The sequence below is a fragment of the Ornithorhynchus anatinus genome, chromosome 2 (genome assembly GCF_004115215.2).
Source record: "Ornithorhynchus anatinus isolate Pmale09 chromosome 2, mOrnAna1.pri.v4, whole genome shotgun sequence".
Taxonomy (NCBI): Eukaryota; Metazoa; Chordata; class Mammalia; order Monotremata; family Ornithorhynchidae; genus Ornithorhynchus; species Ornithorhynchus anatinus.
Window position 1 is genome coordinate 27,950,676 of NC_041729.1, and position 22,060 is coordinate 27,972,735.

The 22,060-nt window shown below is 48.0% G+C and overlaps 1 protein-coding gene across 6 annotated transcripts in view; it reads left to right on the forward strand.

The window, feature by feature from the left end:
• Positions 1-20,383, forward strand: part of GSG1L (GSG1 like) — a 249,653-nt gene extending 229,270 nt beyond the window's left edge. For 3 of the 6 annotated variants that reach the window (XM_029057523.2, XM_029057526.2, XM_029057527.2), the window contains 2 exons: positions 16,559-17,386; positions 19,157-20,383. In XM_029057523.2, coding sequence (XP_028913356.1) covers positions 16,559-17,386; positions 19,157-19,358 — 1,030 coding nt within the window. In that variant the 3' untranslated portion in view covers positions 19,359-20,383. Of the gene's footprint in view, positions 1-710; positions 994-7,469; positions 7,621-16,558; positions 17,387-19,156 lie in introns of those variants that run through there. The other 3 variants (XM_029057531.2, XM_029057530.2, XM_029057529.2) reach the window with 3 other exon arrangements.
• The last annotated feature ends 1,677 nt before the right edge of the window (positions 20,384-22,060 follow it).

The window sequence follows — 22,060 nt, forward strand, 5'->3', positions numbered from 1 at the left end:
AGTCTCTACCGTATGCCAGTCTTCAGAGAAGCAGCGTGGCCTAGTGGAAAGAGCCCGGGCCTGGGAGGCAGAGGACCTGGGTTCTAATCCCGGCTCGGCCACTTGTCTGCTGTGTGACCTGGGGCAAGTCACATAACTTCTCTGGGCCTCAGTTTCCTCATCTGTCAAATTGGGATTAAGTCCTACTCCCTCCTACCTAAACTGTGAGCCCACGTGGGACAGAGACTGTGTCCAATCTGGTAACAGCGCTTAGAACAGTGCTTGGCATGTACTGAACAAATATCATAGGTATCAATTATTATTATTATTACTGTTATCCTAACCTGGATTCCTGCTCTTGTAGCTTTACAGCGGGAGTTGAGAGGTCTCCATTGATTTTATTTCCCCCACCCCCTGCTACTTTCCTTTGGCAGATTCGTTAGAGGCTTAGGACTATCAATTTATTGCAGTGCCTTTGAATGCTGTAACGGAAATGACAGTCTCATCTGCCTCTGGCCACTCTTCCACCTTAATCCTTGCAATGGGTGTTGCATCCATTTCAGAATAATTAAAAGGCAATAAAATGTGGGCTATAATCCACGTGAGGTCCAAAATCAGTACTCTAATGGCTGGTGGTGCTGTTTTGCTACAAATGGTCACTACATTGGGCCAAAAGCTAAAATTCATTTGAAAGAAAATACAGAATATTTAGTGCATCTACACCCATCTAGGTTCTGCCTATTCAAAGAGCCTGCAGACTTCTGCAAAATCTCAAGACAGACACCGATGGCATCTCCTTGCCCTTAGAAATTTCACCATAGATCGGAAAGACAAGTCAACAGAGCGAGCAATGGGATTGATTAAGAATTCTCAAAGTACCTACTTGAAGAAATATTGATTCATGAGGTCTTGAAGGCTTATATGTGGCAAACCAGATCCCTTTGAAGTAATTAATCAATCAACGAACAGAATGTACTGAATGCCTACTGTCGGCATAGAACTATACTAAGCACTTGGGCGAGTACAGTAGAATGAATAGACCTGATTCCTGCCCTCAACAAATTTACAACCTATCAGGGGAGACAGGCATTAAAATAGATTAGAGTGTTTCTACGGAGTAGATCATTCCTTTAAACGCTTTGGATAAAACTAATTTGATCTCATTCTCCTGTTACCTGCGCTTAGCTCCGGAGCATACTGCATCCTATTAACTCTAGAGCCATTTCTCTGCATTTCTAATTATCGAGGAGACAATATTGCTTCTCCTCTTTTGCTGATTTCCCATCTGAAGCACTGGAATCAGTTTACTTCTTCTGACTGGTCCTCGCGCTCTTGGTGCTTCGTGACTGTCGTTTCCATTTCATCTCCTTATACTAATGCAGCTTTCATTTTCTTCACTGCCTGGGGCTTGTTTGGATGATAAGAAACCAAGAGTGGAATGTGTGGCTTACTATGGCAAAGCATGAGGCAACTTTAGGCCTTAGAAAGAGTTTCTATTCCTCCAAAAGCCTTCACTGCTGTTGTTTCAGACTCTGGACTATTTTGATGACACCAAAAACTTGTAAGGTTTGGCAAACTTAACGATCATAAACTTGAGATGGGGGAGAAATCACTGAGTCAAGGGGAGGGAAGGAGGGCACGAAAATGAAGAGCCTAAGAGGTATAAAAACTTGTATGTTTAAAAACCGCCATTAAAAAAAACATATTTTGGGTCATGTTTCTGTGTTTCGTTTGTCATGTATTTATATTTCATGTATGCAGAGAGGTTGCATGAATGGGTAGGATTTGAGGTGATTCCCAGTTAGTTGCATGAATGAATGAGGGCATGCACAGTAGGGGCATGTATGAAACAGCATGCACAACTAAATCCTAGGGAGGAGTGAATGTTATTGGGCACGCATGTTTGACAGCTCACGCTTGAGTGACCTCTGAGAAAGGAATATCAGGTTGCTTGACAGGCACCAGACATTGCGGATGTAGAAACAATGCATATGCACTGTTGAGGTTCTGTGAGGTTGTGTGCTTGGGAGGGTGTGTACAGCTCAAGGATCTGGGGGGAGGGAGGGGTTGCCTTTGAGAGAATCCACTTATTGGAGCCCGCTCTGGAAGGGCTCAGGATGATCCCGCGTCTTCATCTGGAGAGCCTGTGTGCCGAGCAGAGTACTAGGCCTCTGGAACGTATAATGAGAGTTACTGGCTTGGTCGTTGCTCCTAAAGAGCTTACCAGGCAGTCCTCAAGTGTGCACAGTAAGAAGGGATCACACTGGCAGCTTTGGTAAAAAATAAAATAAAATGGGTCCATCTTGTACCAGATTCACCAAATATGGAGAAGGCTAAGGTAAGTGTCAAATCCTCTACATGGGTCAGCCCACCCTATCTGTAGATAAACAGCAGCCACGGCACCAGGCTGCTGTAGCTCCTTCCAGGCTTGACCTACCCTCAGGGTTGGGGCCTACAGGGAACCTCCCTGTGTGGAGACCACCAGAGAACTAAACCACCGACAACTCTCTGATCTGGCCTGCTCACTCTCCTGCCTTCTCCCAGGTTGGGGAGAGGTGGTTGGGGGAGGGAGGCCTAGAGTCATTCTGTTTCCCCTCAGTGCTTGTCTCCCTGCAGACGACGGGGAGGAGAGGGCAATAGCCAGGTGACATAGAGAGGTCGGGGCCGGATTCTGCCTCTGTTTCAGCTGTGTTTTTCCAGGGGAACCAAAGGAAACATCTGAAAATAAAAGGCACCGTAATGCTAAATGAAAAGGAAAAAAACTCTTTTGGCTTAAATGCTAGAGAGCGTAGGGGTTTTGCCCCTCAGAATAGTATTTAATCTACTAAGAAGATTGAATAAATTGTTGGATCATCTTTTTTTACATATCCTGACATGATTTAATAATGAAAACTTATCCTTTAAAATATGTATATCTACCACAATCCACAACCTTGATCATTTTTAATACTCTCAGTGTCGGGGGGATATTTCACAGACAGATGTAATGTGTATATGATATGTATCTCTCTCTGTTTTGTGTGTGTGTTGGAGGGCCTTCCATTAAGGGGCCAGTCCCAGAATGTTTGGCCTATTTGTGGCCAAATCAACTGAGGCAAAAATACCAGACTGGTTCCAACTGCGATAGAGATCGGATCCGCTTTGGGTGGGCCCAGCTTGGTCTGCAATCCCCTTGGCCATCCTGGTGCCCTTAGAGCTGACCTGGGTGCCTAGGGTGGCTCTGAAACAAGTCTCCCTAGAATCCTTCTGACCAGGGACGAGCTGAACCGGACCAGATTTTTTAACTGTTAAGCTCTTACTATGCCTGGCACTGTATCGAGCACTCGGGTAGATACAAAATAATCAGGTTGGATCCGGTCCTGGTCCCACATGAGGCTCAGGGTCTTAATCTCCATTTTACAGATGAGGCACAGAGAAGTTAAGTGAGTTGCCCAAGGTCCCACAGCAGACACGTGGTAGAGCCAGAATTAGAACCCAGATCTTCTGACTCCCAGGCCTGTCCTCTCTCCACTAGGCCACTCTGCTTTCCATTCTTTCCAGGTTGCTGAGGATCAGAGCATCTCCACCTCTCCTAGTTCAGGATTCATTGGATTCCTTTGGACTAAGACAGGGAGACAAGAAGAGGGGGTTGACAAGAGATGGAAGGAATCAGAACATGGTGCAAACAAGCCCTTCATTTTACTAATTTATTCTCCTTCCATAAAGAAGCAGAAATGGTACTTTGAAAGAAAGGGTGGTCATTTGGAAAGATGACTTGATTCATTTCTTTTCGCCTCCAGATCTTTGTTTGGTCTCGGGTCATAGCATCTTCGGGTGCCTACAATATGGGGCGGAAATTTATGGTTTCTTAAATTCGGATGAGCTGAAATTCTTGTGCCCTAGGGTGCCCCTGGTCAAGCAGAAAGGAAACAAAGTGGAAGCAGGAAATGGGACAAGAAGCCCATCTGGGCCAGAGATTGACCTTTTCAAAGCCCATAACAATACCGGAAGAAAAAGTGAGCATTTGGTCCAACATGAAAGAGTTCCACAGAGTTGCACTAAAAGTTCATTCTGTATACTTCCAAAGCAGAACAGTGTGCAGTCTGATATTGCTTAGCCAGTAGAAAAACCACACTGAAGTTTAAATTTATTGATTTTTTTTTTGGTCTTTACTCTAGCCATTTCCCTCCCTTTGGCATAACTGTTTCCTTAAGTGCTTCTCTCTGCTATTTATAGAGAGTTGTAGTTCTAATCCTATGTGTAAGATTCAGTGAGATGCGTCCTTGGGAAACCTTTCCAGCTTCCCAGGAAAAAGGCGGATGAGAAGACGTTCCAGGTTTTCATACCTATGAAACGTGACAATCTCCACACAGCTGAGAATGAGTCAATGAAGTCAATGAACAAACAATAAGAAACCTTACAATTTGCCTCAGCAGTCTGAGTCTAATCCCATCTCTTCAGAAAAAAAGAAGGGAATACAGTGAAGACCGCACACCAGTTTTAAATCCTATAGCATGAGTAAAATTTTATTAGAATGACCTTGTTTTCTCTCCTTAATGGCACGTCAGTAGAACTTGCGCACCCAGGGAAAGTAAGAAGACAAAAACACTTCCTTGTGGTGAGTCCAAGAAAGTTCAGAAGATCAGAAGCCATGGCTTAGGCCCCATCGTGTACCACCTGTTGTGGACATTCAAAGGTTTTCAGAAAGGAGCTGCTTAAATGACAAGCATTTTTAATAATAATTAATAATTATGGTACTTGTTAAGCTCTTACTATGTACAAAGGACTCTTCTAAGCATTAGAATAGATACAAGCTCATCAGGTTGGTCACAATCTCTGTCCCACAAGGGGTTCAGAGTTTAAGTAGGATGGAGTAGGATTTAATCCCCATTTTACAGATGAGATAACCAAGGCACAGAGAAGTGAAGTGAGTTACCCAAGGTCACACAGCAGGCATGTGACAGAGCTGGGATCAGAACCCAGGTCCTCTGATTCCCAGGCCCATGCTCTTTACCGTGCTCTTTCCATTAGGCCATGCTGCTTCTCCATAGAAATTGCTCTCGGGGTATCTGAATTATGCCAATATTTTTACAAATTTTGTCATAAAGCTGCTTCTGGAACCCCGAAGGAGTCTTTGGCATCTCGGTAAGTAATCAAGTGTGGGAACTGGGGTTGAACCACAGTTAATAATAATAATAATAATGTTGGTATTTGTTAAGCGCTTACTATGTGCCGAGCACTGTTCTAAGCACTGGGGTAGACATAGGGGAATCAGGTTGTCCCACGTGGGGCTCACAGTCTTAATCCCCATTTTACAGATGAGGGAACTGAGGCACAGAGAAGTTAAGTGACTTGCCCACAGTCACACAGCCGACAAGTGGCAGAGCTGGGATTCGAACTCATGAGCCCTGACTCCAAAGCCCATGCTCTTTGTAGTTTCATACATTTAGGAAGACTTAACTGCTTTAGAAATAAAAGCTATAGGGAAGTTTTTGTTATGTGACAGTACGCATTTAAAAACCTATATTTGGACTTTTAAGGAGCTTAGTAGAGCTCCATATATGAGATATATGGTTCCACAAATTTATACTGGAGCATGAAAATTAACCTAATAGTCAAGTTAGTTCCTGGAAAAGAGGTCTGGACTCTGCCGAACGTCAAAGCTAAACCTCAGAGAGAGGATGCTAATTCATCCTTTATGAGAAAGGCATGTTAAATAACTGGATTAGGGTGACTGTTCCCCTGGGTTGATTCCCGAGCCGTCTGGTTTCCCGTTGGCCTGTGTCCATCCAGGGCCGATTCGGGACCGGACATTATTCTCTCCTGTGTGTGGTTTTCAGTGCCCAGCTTGGCTCTGCCGCCGAGTTCTACGGTTCAGAACCCACTCCAGACTTGCCACGGATCCGGCCGGGGGACGCAAAGGAGATGGAGCAAGTGGGGGTTTTAGGGGACCCTGGATGGGCAGAGAACACGTCTCCTAATTCCGTTATATTGTACTCTCCCAACTGCTTTGAACAGTGCTGTGCACATAGTAAGCACTCAGTAAATACCACTGATTGATAGAATGATTGAGATATGCCCTAAGACCATGGGAAGTCTGAGTACTATCAGAAAATGGTAGCTGTGACATCATCAAGTCAGGCTGAGTGCCCAGTGGAACTAGAGTAACATCGAGTTAGTCTCCTTTAGAGAAGCAGCATGGCTCAGTGGAAAGAGCAACGGGCTTGGGAGTCAGAGGTAATGGGTTCAAATCCCAGCTCCCCCACTTGTCAACTGTGGGCAAGTCACTTGACTTCTCTGTGCCTCAGTTACCTCATCTGTAAAATGGGGATCAGCTGTGAGCCTCACGTGGGACAACCTGATTACCCTGTATACCCCAGCGCTTAGAACAGTGCTCTGCACATAGTAAGCGCTTAACAAATACCAACATTATTAGTATTACTGTCTGGTAACGGCAAAGGCCGTTAGCGCTTGCCCTAATCAGAATATTCTTGACTTGTTTCCTTGAACTTTCAAGGAACTTGCCCTTTTTATTAGATCAACATCAGATTCAATATAGCTTGTCATTTTTGGTATTAACATTGAAGCACCATATTGCTGAATAAAATACAGATACCATCTAGCTCCAGTGCAACCTAAAATTCTCATCTGCGACTCTGGGGAACCGTAGCACAAGAGGACATCTGAATTAAACGAGCACTCTATGCATGTACAGCTATTTTTACTGCATCACAGCTGTAGCTGTCCAAGACAATCGTAATGGCAGGGTGGAAAACTTCACAGAATAAACTTCTGCCTTAAAGGCATTAATGGAATCTGATTCGGCATCGTCCAGTGGATAGAGCCCGAGGCCTGGGAGTCAGAAGGACCTGAGTTCTAGTCCCTGATCTGCCACTTATCTGCTGTGTGACCTGGGGCAAGTCGCTTCACATCTGTATGCTTCAGTTACCTCATCTGTAAAATGGGGATTAAGACTGCGAACCCTATGTGGGACACTGACTGTGTCCATCCTGATTAGCTCGTGTCTACCCCAGCACTCAATTCAGCTTAACAAATACTATAAAAAAGGAACATAGGGCGATTTTCTACTAGTTAATTTTAATGGAACTTTGACAAATTCCCTCTGAAAAATACTAGGTTGGGTCATGCAGAAGAAGATGATAGGCATGTGGGGTTTTGCCCGTATCATCATTAATACCGTTAGCCCCTTTTCAGGATTTGGTTTTCCCTTTTTCTGTATTCCATCTCCACGAGAAGTGAAGGATGGTGCTGGGCCTATGTATAAGCTGTAAGGGTGTCCTGAAAAATGAATTCCCAACCTCATTTCCTCCTCCAGCAGCTTTCCATTGGAACTTTGTCAGTTGTTTTTAAAAATATAAATAGAAAATTTCTGACAAAGGCATTAATTATAAATACATTCTTTTAAGCTCCACCAGGCCCATATGGTAGTTTCCTCGGATTCGGCTCGCTGAAATTCCTCCTTAACACCGATTTCTCCTCTTACTTTCCAGCCCCCGTGGCCCTGATCCACGTTTCTGGTTCCCTTTAAAACCAGCAGGAGCTCAATACTCAAATCAGCTCCCCGGGGGTATGGTGCCCGTGTTGAGCAAGGCCTACGTGAACAAAATTCATCGAGTAGCTGACACTGGGCTTCACCGCGGGAGGGTCTGGAGAATAAATCTAAACAATACCTTGCCACAAATGTGTTTCCAGAATAATCATTAGCAGTTACGCTTGGTTTTTATTTTTACTTGACGTTTTAATTTTCGAGTTCTTCACAATGTTTTAACATTAATTATTCTTTCCCAACAAGCCTGCCGAGTCAGGTTGCTTCCCATTTTACAAATGAAGAAACAGAGACCCAGAAGGCCTAATTAGGGGCTTTCGCTGCTTATCCCTAAACATTAGGGTGGGTGTCTAGGAGGGAACAATCAGTGTTCCATCTAAGCTTCGTGTTGCCACTGTCCGAGGCAGGATACCAGGCTGAATGGATCCAGTCTGACTCAGTGATCCGACTGCTTATGTACCTGAGTAGGACAGAGGCGTTGAGGGTTTTTCCCAGCACGTGACCACCCCACTGGCAGACGCTAGCACTCCTCTCCCACTTGGGAATTTGGCGAGTTGCCCTGTTAATAATAATAATAATGTTGGTATCTGTTAAGCGCTTACTATGTGCAGAGCACTGTTCTAAGCGCTGGGGTAGATACCGGGTAATCAGGTTGTCCCACGTGAGGCTCACAGTTAATCCCCATTTTACAGATGAGGTAACTGAGGCACAGAGAAGTGAAGTGACTTGCCCACGGTCACACAGCTGACAAGTGGCAGAGCCGGGAGTCGAACCCATGACCTCTGACTCCGAAGCCCAGGCTCTTTCCACTGAGCCACGCTGTTGCTTGCTGTGGCTCATTTCCTTTATTCTTCCTGACTCTGTATGTAGAGCCCATGAGATAATAATAATAATGTGGGTATTAAGCGCTTACTATGTGCAGAGCACCGTTCTAAGTGCTGGGGTAGATACAGGGTAATCAGGTTGTCCCACATGAGGCTCACAGTCTTTAATCCCCATTTTACAGATGAGGTGTCTGAGGCACAGAGAAGTTAAGTGACTTGCCCACAGACACAGCTGCCAAGTGGCAAAGTCGGGTTTAGAATCCATGACCTCTGACTCCCAAACCTGTGCTCTTTCCACTGAGCCACGCTGCTTAGATCACAGAGGAACCCAGGATGATAATAACTGTGGTATTTAATAAGCGCTTGCTACGTGCCAAGCACTGGACTAACTACTGGGGTAGACACAAGATAATCAGATCAGATGCAGTCCTTGCATCCCATCCCCTAGGCTCACAATCTAAGAATGGGGGAGAACAGGGATTTTATTCCCATTTTTCGGACGAGAGACCTGAGGCCCAGGAAATTGAATGACTTGCCCAAGGTCACACAACCAGCACGTGGCGGACCCGGAAGTAGGATGATTGCTGTTACAGGATGATTCCTAAGGTCAGCCCTCGTGGACTACATTTCCTCTCCCAAGCATACACCCCAGCATCACTTCCCCGACCCCCGCTGGCAATCTGTGCAAGAGCCCAGGCTCTTCAGGCCCACAGCAGAGCTCCGTGTAGAACCAAGTTGGAGTTTAACCTCCCGAACTTTGTTAAGAAGAAAAATGTTGTTCCTGCTACAATTCTCACCACCGCCGCCAAACACCTGCGTGGCTGAGGCCTGGCCTGTTTAGTCCATGTCAGGTTAAGGGTGGGGATGAGCACCAGTGAGTTGATTTATGTCACTGCTGCTTGGACCTTCCATTCACTTAGCTGGTGGTCAGGCTAGAGCTTGGGCCCAGAGACACCAGCATACACCCAAATGATCAGGCATCTGGGGTCAGAACCTAGCTTTAGGGTTCCCAATTAATCATCCAATCTTATTGACTGAGCACTTCCTTTGTGCACAACACTGTACTAAGCGCTTAGGAAGTACACCACAAAAATAAGAAACATGTTCCCTGCCCTCACTGTGCTTACAGTCTAGAGGGGGAGACAGATATTAATTTAAATAATAAATTACGGATATGTATTTAAGTGCTGGAGGGCTGGGAGGGGTGGGGAGGCTGTGAATAGAGGGAGCGAATCAAGATGATGCAGAAGGGCGTGGGAGAAGAGGAAATGAGAGTTTAGCTAGGGAAAGTCTCTTGGAGAATATGTGCCTTCAATAAGGCTTTGAAGGTGAGGAGAGTAACTGTCTGTCGTATAAGAAGAGGAAGCGCGTTCCAAACCGGAGGCAAGATATGGACGAGAGGTTGGCAGTGAGATAGATGAGATGGAGTTATAGTGAGTAGGTTGGCCTTAGAGGAGTGAAGTGTGCAGGCTGGTTTGTAGTAAGAGAGTAGCGTCTTCAGACTTCAGCTAGTACAGAATGTTACACTTTGAGTGACACCTCTAAACTGTAAGGGATCCTGACTATTGACTTTATCGGACTGGACTCTCCCAAGTGCTTAGTATGCAGTAAGTGATCAGTAAGTACCACTGATAGAACAACTGTGGGCAAGTGACCCTGTTTAGCGTGAAGAAGAGAAGGCTAAGAGGAGCCTAATAAAACCTAAACGACCGAGTTTTTTCAATGTTAAAAATGCTGGTTGCCCCTCGAGAACCAGATAAGAGGAAATACTTTAAATGGATTTATTAAGTGTTTACCATGTGCCAAACACTGTGCTAAATGCTGAGGTGGAGACAAGATGATTAGATCAGGCATAGTCCCTGGCCCAGAGATCACAAGGACAAGTGAGCAAACTGATGCACAGAGAGGTTAAGTGACTTACTCAAAATCAAACAGCCGGCCAGTGACCCAGCCGGGATTAGAACCCTAGTCTCTTGGGTCCCAGGCTATCCTGCCAGTGCCTTAGAATTTGACTGGATACAAGGAAGACATCCCTATTGGAAACATTCCCCCATCTATAGTGATGTTCTACACACAGTGAGCACTCAAATACCACTGACCGAAACCCCGGAGCCTGCTACAGAAGGTGCCCGTGAAGCCTCTAACCTGAGAAATATCTAAAGAAACAAGAAACGGTCATCTGCTCTGAGGGGCTCGGCCATTCCCCTGCCTTGGGGCAAGGAGCTAGCCCCAAAGACCTGGTGATCCCCCTTCCAACTCTCTTAGGCTGACACTGATGCCCAAGTCCAATCGGGCCTCCTGGCTTAGGGATCTGAACGGCTGCCCGGAGTCTCTAGAAGCAACAGCTCGAAACCCCACCCCTGCATTAAGCTAGAAATCTGGTCAAGTGTTTCCCTGTGCTTCAAAGTCTACCCTTGTAAAACGGGATCGGTAAAGGGAATTTATTGGGCCGCTTACTGCATGCCGAGGACAGTACTGAACTCTTGGGAGAGTATGGTGCTTGGCACATAGTAAGCCCTTAACAAATACCATAACTATTATTAGTAGTAGTAGTAGACACGGTAGACTTATCGTCTAAGCGGGCCGCTGTTCCCGAGGGGGCCTAGCAAGAGAAACCCTAGGCCCCGTCCTGTCCCCGGGGTTGGAGCATCAAGAACCAAACCCTCGAGGAGCCCAGCCACCTCAGAGAGAGTCCGTCACATGGAAATTCATGAACTAGAACCCCGACTGTGCCCAAAGTGCAAGGCTTTATCTAAAATGAAACACAAGGGGAAAATTGAATAAGTAATGTGAAAATCCAATCATCCTGCTGCGCTCTCGGTCTTCTTTGAGAGGTGAGCGACCTCTCAGCAAAAGACAGTGAAGTACATCTCCCCCACCGTTCTGCCCTTCCCAGATCCCACCAGGGGCTCTCTCCACGGGCAGAGGCGGATTCAGCCAGACCCACAGTCAAGGGGGAAGCGGAGTGTGTCAGGATTCTTTAATCAGAGGATGATCAAACTACTTCCCGTCATCAACCTGATTCCTGAAGGCACCAGTTCCCCAGTAAGCTTCCCTTCTCCCGAGAAGCTTTCCCAGGGAACAGCTTCACTCCCAGATCAAATCCAAATAAGGAATCGACGGATAGGAAGGGGCCCTGCCCCGGGTGTTCATCCGATCTAAACCCAGCCCAGCATCAGCGCCCCGCCTTAATCCCCCACCTCCCTCCCACCCGAGAGAGGAGATGTTCTCCTCAGTTTGGAGACAGAGAAGCTGTCGCCGCCCCCTGAATTTCAAGCACTTAGGGCTCTGCACACAGTCAGCGCTCAATAAATACTATTGATTATCAATTTCACAAAATGGCCACGAAGAGTTACGGAAGCTTACTTCTGTACAGCAAAAGTTTTGAATCCTGTGACACTTCACTTCCTCCTCTCAGTCACTTCCACTCCACAAGGACCGAGGGAACGGATAGAGAGGAGTCTGTATTTCAGACATCTGGACGCCAATCGCATGGTGAGCGGCTTCTCCGGACTCCAGGACCCCCGCCTGCCCACCACCGGGCAGGGTCAGGGAAGAGAAGCATTCCCACCCACGAGCACCAACTTCGGGGAGGGCAGCGAGAGCGATCGCCACCCCAGAGTTGAGGTGGACTACGCAAGACCTCCAAGATGGCAGGTCAGCATTCAGCTGTCCTTCTCCACTGTGATCAGATCTAGTCTGGCCTCCACACCACCGGTGTCTCGCTGAACCTAACCCAACTCAGGCGAAACCCAGCTGAATCACACCCCGTGGCTCCCCGCCATCTTGGGAGCTGGATGCTGGGCTCACAGCTGTGGGATTGGGAGGAAAGGACAGGGCACAGCCTGGCCTGCCAAAGTCCTGTGGAGCACTGTACTGAGTGCTTGGCAGAGGACAACAGAGCAGAGTTGGTAGAAACATTCCCTGTCCACAAGTAGCTGACAGTCTACAGCAGGAGACAGACATTAAAATAGCTTATAGATAGGGGACCTTTTCTGGCCCCTGTCTCCAGGACTCAGCGACGGGCCAAAGGCAAGTGGATAGGGCCAGTTTGTTGGATTTTCTCCTCTCCTTTGACCTCTTAGGTTGTCTCTGCAAAACCGTCCCCTGGATTGCCCAAGCACTTCAAATGAAAGTTCCCCTTCCGCCGCGCACGTGACCGGGAGTCAGGAGACCCATAGCATAGTAGATAGAGCATGGGCATGGGAGTAAGAAGGTCATGGGTTGTAATCCCCGCTCCACCACGGGTCTGCTGTGTGAATCTAAGTCACTTCTCTATGCCTCAATTACCTCATCTGTAAAATGGGGACTGAGACCATCAGCCCCACATGGGACAGGGACTGCATCCAACTCAGTTTGTCTTTATCCCCCCCCCCCCCCCGGTGTTTAGTACAGTGCCTGGCAGATTGTTAGTGCTTAGCCAATACCATCAATATTATTATTATTGTTAGTCCCAACTCCACTACTTGTGAACTGTGTGATCTTAGGCAAGTCACTCAACTTCTGTGCCTTGGCTTCCTCATCTGAATAATGGGGATAGAATACCTCTTCTCCCTGCCTCCCTCTTGGTCTGTGAGCCCTTTGTAATACAGGGAGGCTGTCCAATCTGATAACCTGTTTACTTCAGTACTTGGCTCATAATGAGCACTTAATACCACCATCATCATCCAAAGCAGTCAGCCAGGGCCTCCTCACCTTCCCAGAGGGAGGAATTCTGGAGTGCTCAGTGTTAGCATCCTTCTTCTTACCTACTCTGAAAGGTGGCCCCAACTTTGAGGGCCATTAAGTAACTAGCAGCCAACAAGAGATCCTCATGAATTTCTCTCATTCTCCTTCCCCATCAGCAAGCAAGGCTGCATTTCACCATATGGGCACATCATGCCACTTTGCAAATAGTCAAGTGACATTTACAGCCATCTAATAACCAGGGATGGAAATGGAAATTCTACTCTCTGGGAAGTGAAATAGTCATTCAGCTAAATCATTTGAATAAATAGGCAGAAAGCTGTTCCCTGATCTGAGTACTCTTCATATTTATTTACACTTAATGAAATCATCTTGCTATCTTGAAAAAGAGAGACTTTTTCTGCCTCTATTTCACCCCATCTGCTTTTGCCTCTCTGGTCTTCTCCCCACCCCCCACCTCTTTTTGCTTTTTTCCAAGGTATCTGTTAAGCACTTACAATGTGCCAGGCATTGTAATAAGCACTGGGTAGATTCAAAGTAATCAGTTCAGTCATGGGCTCTGCCCCACGTGTACCTCACAGTCTTAATCCCCATTTTACAGACAGGGTAACTGAGACACAAAGTCATACTGCAAACAAGTGGCAGAGCTGGGATTAGAACCCAGGTCCTTCTGACTCCCAGGCCCTTGACTCTATCCACTAGGCCATGCCCCTTCCCCTTCGTATGTCCATCCTCCCTGGCCCTTTCAAGCTGTTCAAATGTTTTCATTTTGGAATACTCAAGTGTAGGAGAAGAGCTCGTACTGCTTCATAACTTATGCAAACGGCGGGCACACTGGTGCCACTGAAAAGTCGCACGATTCCTTTCTCAAGTGTATGCTTAAACCCCTTGTCTTCTTTGCCGAGAAAAGCAGAGCAGGGGCAGGAAGAGACAGCACAGCGGAGACTGATAGGGTGAGAGACCCTTGTGCCATCGACGTCCTGCAATAATGTTGGGAATGTGTGAGGTGTCACTGTTAGTATCTAACACCGTGCTAAGACTAAGCCCCCCCTTTTCCTTTACTCTCCGTCCCCTCCCCATCGTCCCAGCCATCTCCCTTTGCTCTACCCCACCTTGCCCGCTCCACAGCTCTTGTGTGTATATGTACATACTTTTAATTATAATTCTATTTTCATTAATGATGTGCATATATCTATAATTCCTTTTCTTTATAATAATGCTACTGATGCCTACTTACTTGTTTTGATGTCTGTCTCCCCCTTTCTGGACTGTGAGTCCGTTGTGGACAGGGATTGTCACTCTTTGTTGCTGAATTGTACTTCTCAAGTGCTTAGTACAGTGCTCTGCACATAGTAAGTGCTAATGAATACGACTGAATGAATGAATGCTTGAAATCTGAAAATGCTTGCTCTCTCGCTCCTCTTCGTTTCACTCTGGGTTCTTGCTCCTTTGAGCCTCACCCTCCCCTTCTCCTCTCATCTGCATCCGCCCTTATAGTGCACTGTTTGAAGGATACGGTATGTTTGAAGAAGCTGATCTTGATCCAGAACCTTGAGCTCCTTGGAAGGAAGGCACTAGGAAAATTTCTCAAAGCTACGACTTTTCACTGAATTGGCCAAAATCAAAATTGCTTAATTACCAGGAAGATGGTGAAGCTGTCTGAGCATAGGATGAAGCCCATAAATTCACTGAATTCACGTGGTTAACTGCTGCTGCAGTCATCTGAGACGGTATCACACTGCTATGATGACTGCAGTTCCCTTCACGGCACAAAGTCAAAGCTAGGTCTCATAGGATCATCATGAAGATCTACTACTCAACAAGCCTAATAATAATGATGTTGGTATTTGATACGTGGCGCAGTGGAAAGAGCACGGGTTTTGGAGTCAGGGCTCATGAGTTCAAATCCCAGCTCTGCCACTTGTCAGCTGTGTGACTGTGGGCAAGTCACTTAACTTCTCTGTGCCTCAGTTCCCTCATCTGTAAAATGGGGATTAAGCCTGTGAGCCCCACGAGGGACAACCTGATTCCCCTGTGTCTACCCCAGCGCTTAGAACAGTGCTCTGCACATAGTAAGCGCTTAACAAATACCAACATCATTATTATTATTATTATTACTATATGCAGAACACTGTTCTAAGCGCTGGGGGAGATACAGGGTAATCAGGTTGTCCCACGTGAGGCTCACAGTCTTAACCCCCATTTTGCAGATGAGGTAACTGAGGCACAGAGTAGTTAAATGACTTGCCCACAGTCACCCAGCTGACAAGCGGCAGAGCCGGGATTCGAACCCATGACCTCTGACTCCCAAGTCCAGGCTCTTTCCATTGAGCCACGCTGCTTCGGGGCCCTTGGAGGGGGAGCCTCAGTTCAATCGTAACTTTCCATAACTACAAAATCAAGCAAGCTGGAGGAGAGTAGGGTGGGGTGAGGTGGGTGGTCAAAGCGAGGGGAGGAAGGGGCGTGGCTCACGGCAACACACGTGGTCAGTGGTACAGGTGGCTGAGATGGAGCCTCCCTCAGTTTTCACTGAGAACATCTCTCTTCCAGTTCTCTGAGCTAAGTGAGAGCTCTCTACAGTACTCCCGCAAGCACGTAGTACAGTGCTCGGCCCACAGTATAAGTGCTCAGTAAATACCACTGATTCGGCCTATTGTTTCCCGCTCAACCTCTTCCCAAGCTGCCTCTTCCCGGAAGAGATTGGGAAGGCATCTTGTGGAGATGCACGTGAAAGAAACAGCGTGGCTTAGTGGAAAGAGCACGGGCTTGGGAGTCAGAGGACGTGGGGTCTAATGCCGCCTCCTCCACTTGTCCGCTGCGTGACCTTCGGCAAGCCACTTCACTTCTCTGGGCCTCAGGTACCTCATCTGTAAAATGGGGATTAAAACTGTGAGCCCCACCCGATTACCCTGTATCTACCCCAGCGCTCAGAATAGTGCTTAGCACATAGTAAGCGCTTAACATAAACCATAATAAGAATGTGGGAAAAGCAGGTCCCCTCTAGCCTCCCTTCCCAAGCCCTACCGGTACCTCTAGGGACTCTACTCTGTTTGGGGAGAGTCATAGGAGCATAGGAAACCCTGGGGAGGGTTTGATGGGGGGTGGGGGGTGGGGGACGATGGACAGGAAGTTGCTGAGCAGAGTGGCCATAGCCATTTGGCCAGTGACCAGCAGCCACTACCTCGTTGGCCGGGAGATCCGGGCAGAGTTCAAAATTTCCAACCGTGTGCTCCAAGAAGCAGAAAAACACGGACCTTTAAGACAGGACCTGAGCCTGTGCTTGAACTCTTTGGGAAAGCGCTTCTCAGTAGTAGCTGTTCCCTTCCCAATCACGGTCCAGCTTTCTATTCACGTATTGATTTGAGGAAGAAATCGCAAGACTCGTCACAGGATGAAGTCCAACCCGTTCACCATACGGAATGGAGAGAGATACCCCAAGGGTGGTGTTTGACCTTCTTGGAAGATGGATGCTTTGTAGATTCTAGGAGCTGTTACTCTTATGATTTGCCTTTGTCTCCCTCAGGGCTGCAGAACACTCACCTTTAAACGCTACTAAAGCGCAAAGAAACCCAGGTGGTCGCGTGGGCCAGCGATCATCCCGGTTTCCTCCAACGGACTCCCCCGGCACCACGTCGGATGGTACCTCACCTTCAGAGCCCGCCAGCAAGAGCTCTGCAGAGCAGGGCCAAGTTTCCCTAGAAGCCATCTGCATCGTGAGGACCTTCCCTTTGGCACCCAAACCCCGGCTCCTGGGCAGCAGAAGCCCGAGACCAATCCCATCGGGCAACTCGGCCTCAGCCGCTCCGAGGTTCAGTTCAGCGACCAGCCCCGCTGACTCGAGGGCTTCCCAAGTATCCGGCCCAGCCAGTTGGAGGTTCAGTCCGGGTTCCAGTCCGGAAAATCCAAGCCCCTACCCAGCGTCCATCCCAGCCAACCCCAGACCTTATATAGCATCCGGCTCGACCAACCCAAGGTCCTGCCTGCTGTGCAGAGGAGCCAATCCCGGGCTCAGTCCAGTTCCCGGTCTACCGCATTCCCGGGCCTATCTTTTACCCAGCGTGGCCGACCCGAAGTCCCAAACCCCAACCAACTCCATCAGCCCATCCATGAGCTCGGCATCCAGTCCGGACCACCCAAGGCTGAGCCCAGGCTCCTCGGACTCGCATTCTCCTCTGGCAGTGCAAAACTTCAATGTTCCAGGCCACACGTCGGTTTCAAGTAGCAAAAGCACAAGGCCCGATGAGACTCTAACCTTCTGGAGTCATTCCCAGAGACCTGAGCGAGCCCCTCCCAGAGCAGAGCCGGCCGACAGAGCTTCGAGTGAAACAGAAGATGACATCGTGCGCAAGAGGTATGTGGGGGAGTAGAAACTGGGGTTTGGGCTTTAAGATGCGAGCCCACGGCTTCCCTTAGATCACTAAATCCAAGAAAACTCTAGATGCCGCCTAAAAGAACTCCATCTTCGAGATGGAGAGAGGTCAAGCGGAGCCTCCTGGAAGTGTGTTTCAGATTGGTAGAACAGAAATTCTACTTAGACAGGAAACCCTACTTGGGGCAGGGAATGTGTCCGACTTGATTCTCGGGATCTCCCCCAGAGCTTAATACGGTACTTGGCATGTAGTAAGTGACTAACAAATACTATCACTATTACTGTTAAACCAATGTGGTGGGATCAAAGTGCTCACGGGGAGAAAAAACATTACGCTGTTATTACTAAATCCAGTTATTGGCAGATTGCTCAGCCAAGCTCTTCATGGAGATGCTTTGGTTGAGGTAAGTCTGTACTGGGGCCTTTATAGCACTAACTAACCTGGCTGCAGTAAACTCACAACAAGTCCCGAGAATGTGTCCCGGAGGGGGACTGAGGCAGCCTGGACTATTGGAAAGGGCGCAGGCCTGGGTGTCAGAGGATGTGGGTTCTAATCCTGGCTCTGCCTTGTGTCTGCTCTGTGACCTTGGACAAGTCATTCAACTTCTCTGTGCCTCAGTTACCTCATCTGTAAAATGAGGCTTAAGACTGTGAGCCCCATGAGGGACAGGGATTGTGTCCAACCTGATTACCCGGTTTCTACTCCAGGGGTTAGAACAGTGCTGGGCACATAGTAAGTGCTTAAGAAATACCACAATCATTATTATTATTAAAACTGACCTCGGGACCGGCCCGGGGATAAGACAAGTCGAAGTAAGCATAGGGGTACCACTGAGAGTCTCTACTTCCGCCTCCAGTCGATAAGGCTCTGGGGGATCGACTGAGGAGAGAACGGATCCTTGGCTCAGCACCCACAGGCATCCCTGGGAGGGGGTTAAAGGCTGCGATCATCAAATCAATCAATCGGAGGTATTTATTGAGCATCTACTAGGTGCAGAGCACTGTACAGAACGCTTAGGAGAGTACAATACAATAGAATCAGTGGACACATTCCCTGCCCACAATGCAAATGTAAGTAAAGAGATTATAAATATGTACCTAAGTGCTGTGGGGCCGAGGCTGGGGTGAATACCAAGTGCCCAAAGGCTACAGATCCAAGTGCTTATGCTATTTTATGCCTACCAAAGTAGACTTAAAAGGCATTAAACTAACCGTCTGCGGCCCACCGAAGAATTTACGGACAAACGTGCTTACGCGGTCCCTTTCCCTCTCAGATTCTCTGGCCTCCTTTTGAGTGGATCTTGCTGAATCTGTGAGACTGCCCCCAGTGAAGTTCTGGGCCAAGACACAAGTCCCAGAGTCTGCCCATCCCACTGCAGATCCAGACCCTGAATGCTCTGCTCCAAGCCGGCTAGTGAAGCTAATGATCACAGTGCCAAAGCGGGGAGCCTGATAATGGGCCCCTGGAGTGCTATTGCAGGGAATGTTCTTTTGCCGACCTATGCATCTTGAGCCAAACCCTACTCCCCGTTACCAGTTACTCATCTGACAGGAGCTTCCAGGGCTGCCTCCCCGATCTCCCTGCTCACGATCTTTTTACTTCCCCCACAGTCAGTAGGTGAGAGGAAATTGAGGGTGGGAGAGCCCTTCTAGAGCGGACGTTTTCGGCAACGGAGCGCCTAGAACGGACAGACCGTCTAGGGAAAATACCACCGTGCCCATTGCCTTGACCGGGATTTTTCTCCCCTCTAGGAGGTTTGTAACTCTGAAGCAGTTTCAAGCCATGGAGCAAGAGGTGCAGGACATCCGAGAAGAACTGAAATGCTTGAAGCGGGAGGTCTGGCCCCAGGGTGACCGGCTGCCACCTCCGGCTGGGGACGGGAAGCCGAACCCGGGGCCCGGCCTGGCTGAGCTCAGGGCCACGGTGCAGGGCCTCCCACAGAACCCTCGCTGATCTCTTCGGCCAAGCGGTAGCCCGTTGCCCACGTTCTGACCCGTCACGCCAAGTTCCCGCGGCAGCGACGCATCGACCCCGAGCGGGGCACCGCGGCCCGGCACCTTGCGGAGGGCTCGCTCCCCGGCACCGGCAGCCAGGCTCCGGAGGGAAAGACTCAGCACCTACACTCACGAACCTAGAGAGGCGGCCAACGTGGAGACAGATGTGTCTGCTACCAACGTGAACCCGCGGGACTTGTCTTGTTTCTCTTTCCTTTTCGAAGTAGAGTGTTTATCAGACCCATTCCATTTTGACGTGTTCGATTCAGGTTTCGAAGGCATCCGTGCTTGCTCTCGCCTAAGAGGGCCCACAGCTAATGGGAAACGATTGGGAAGGGAGATGGGGTCCGGGGTCTCCTTCCAGCCCCTGTGAGGGCTGGGGGATCCCTCCCTCCTTTTCCTCCCTCCCGTCCCCCCATAAACATACATACATGTTGCCAGCGAAACATGGGGAAATACTGTGTGTGCTGAAAACAATGGCCACCTCTCATTTTCCAGTTTTCCTAAGAAACTCTCTAAGAGTGTAAACCGGTTGACGGAAATAAGGAACAAGCTAAACTGATCCTTTAATAGACTTTCCCACTCAGTGGATCAGGTGGGCACCAAATTCCACACTAGAAACCCACCGCAGGGAGGATTCCAGGGACAGTGAAGGAAAGACATTGCCAAACAGGTGGATTATGGCCATTCACTGGACATCCAGGGCCAAAGGGGAGTCAGGGGAAGGGCTGGAAGTCCTCTGAACCGGGTGGTCAATGCGGAAGAAATGGGAGATATGAGCAGAGAAACTCAGCGTACCTGTCTGAAGGTCTCATTGCTGTAACTATCGCTCCCTTTAAAAAAAGAGTTGAAAGAAAAGAGGGAGTGGAAACTTAAGGGCAGATGAAGAGATAAATGAGTTTGAATGGGAAATTTCTGAAGGCAAGAAAGGCGTCAAAAGAATAAGAAATTGAGTGCTAGAGAATAAAATTTGGTAGAACACAAGGCATAATGTATTTCAATAGCACATTCTTTCACTGTGCTTCACCTTTTCTCATTAATCCCTATAGCATTTTTGTGAGGTGGGGCGGGGGGGAGGGAGAGGGAGTATTCTGGCACATCATACAAAAGAAACAAAACCCCTTAAATCCATTTTCTAAACATTCTATTCTTATTGTGCCACAGGTTTTCTTTACAATTCTAATAGTTAAGAAAATCCATCGGCCAAGTCTTTTCAGACAGTAAATTCCTATGAAAATGTGAAAGATAAACAGAGATAACGAGTATGGTTAGCCAATTCACTTTTCCTACCCTTTTAAGTTCCATCTCTCCATTGCAGATTTTCTCAGCTCTTTCCTTGCCGTGCTCTTGACTGAATTCATCCAGAGCTACCCAGGAGTCACTCTGGTGGGAGCTCCTTGCCCCTGACTGCCTTGCAATTTAGACCTCCTGCAAGATGACCCGTGACGTCGTCGCACCGATCGTTCTCGGTTTACTCCCAGCATCCCTTAACTCTCTACAGATGGCATTTGCACATCCGTTTGCCATTCCTCGAATCTTCATGCCGGGGACCCTCCCCAAACGGAGGTTCTTACAGTGCTCTGTTTTTCCTCCGTGTTTCCACGGAGCACGCTTCCTCCACCCTCTGACTTCAGGTTCCTCCTCACCAGCATTTTCCCATCCCTGGCCATCCAACATTTGGCCAATCACCACCCAGGGAGTCATCCGTTCTTATAAAGTTTTGCACCCACCAAAATCTCTCCATTTGGGAAAGTTATTCCCAAACGGACCGCCACTTTTTTACCCAGAGGGCATCCAATGTCAACCCTCCTTGCATCTATCCGTGCCCCATTTCGGCATTAATCTTTTTTTCCTCCTCAGTCATCAATCAATGGTATTTATTGAGCACCTATGTGCAGAGCACTGTACGAAGCACTTGGGAGAGTATAATACAACAGAGATTAATGGACGTGTTCCCTGCCCATAACGAGCTTACAGTCTAGAGGATCTTTTTGTGTATCTTTAGGCAAGGCAAACGGAAAGTTACTTTACCCGTATCCTCCCCACTCTGCCTCTATTGAAATTAAAGCATAAAAGCAGGAATAATCAATCATATTTATTGAGCTCTTCCTATGTGCAGAGCTCTCTACTAAGAACTTGGAAGAGTACAATATAAGATAGTTGGTAGAAACTTTCCCTGCCTCCAATGAGCTTCTCTCCAAGCCCTCCAGATCTTCTCCCCTCTGATGCGCTAAGCTTATGATTTCATGTGTCTAATTCTACACTGACCGCATCACGATTCACAGTAGGGAGGCTACAGAACTGGGTCAGAAAGCAGTGTCTCCTCATCATGGTCTCCCTCACTTGCCTCCAGAAGCTAGAAGGGAAATTCCTCTTAAAGAGGATGTATCTCCCACCACCGATGCCAGAGTTCCTTTGTGATCCCTCAGTTGAAAGCTCAGCAGCAACTGCCCCAGATTCTTGCCAAAGAGGACACACAACGCATGCGGTTGACTAGGGAAAGATTGGGAAGTGTTAGAGGAAGACTGAGAAGCGGCCTGGCCTAGTGGAAAGAGCGCGGGACCGGGAGTCGGGAGACCTGGGTTCTAACCCCAGCTCGGCCACTGGCCTGCTGTGTGACCTTGGCCAAGTCATTTAACTTCCCTGTGCCTCATTTTTTAA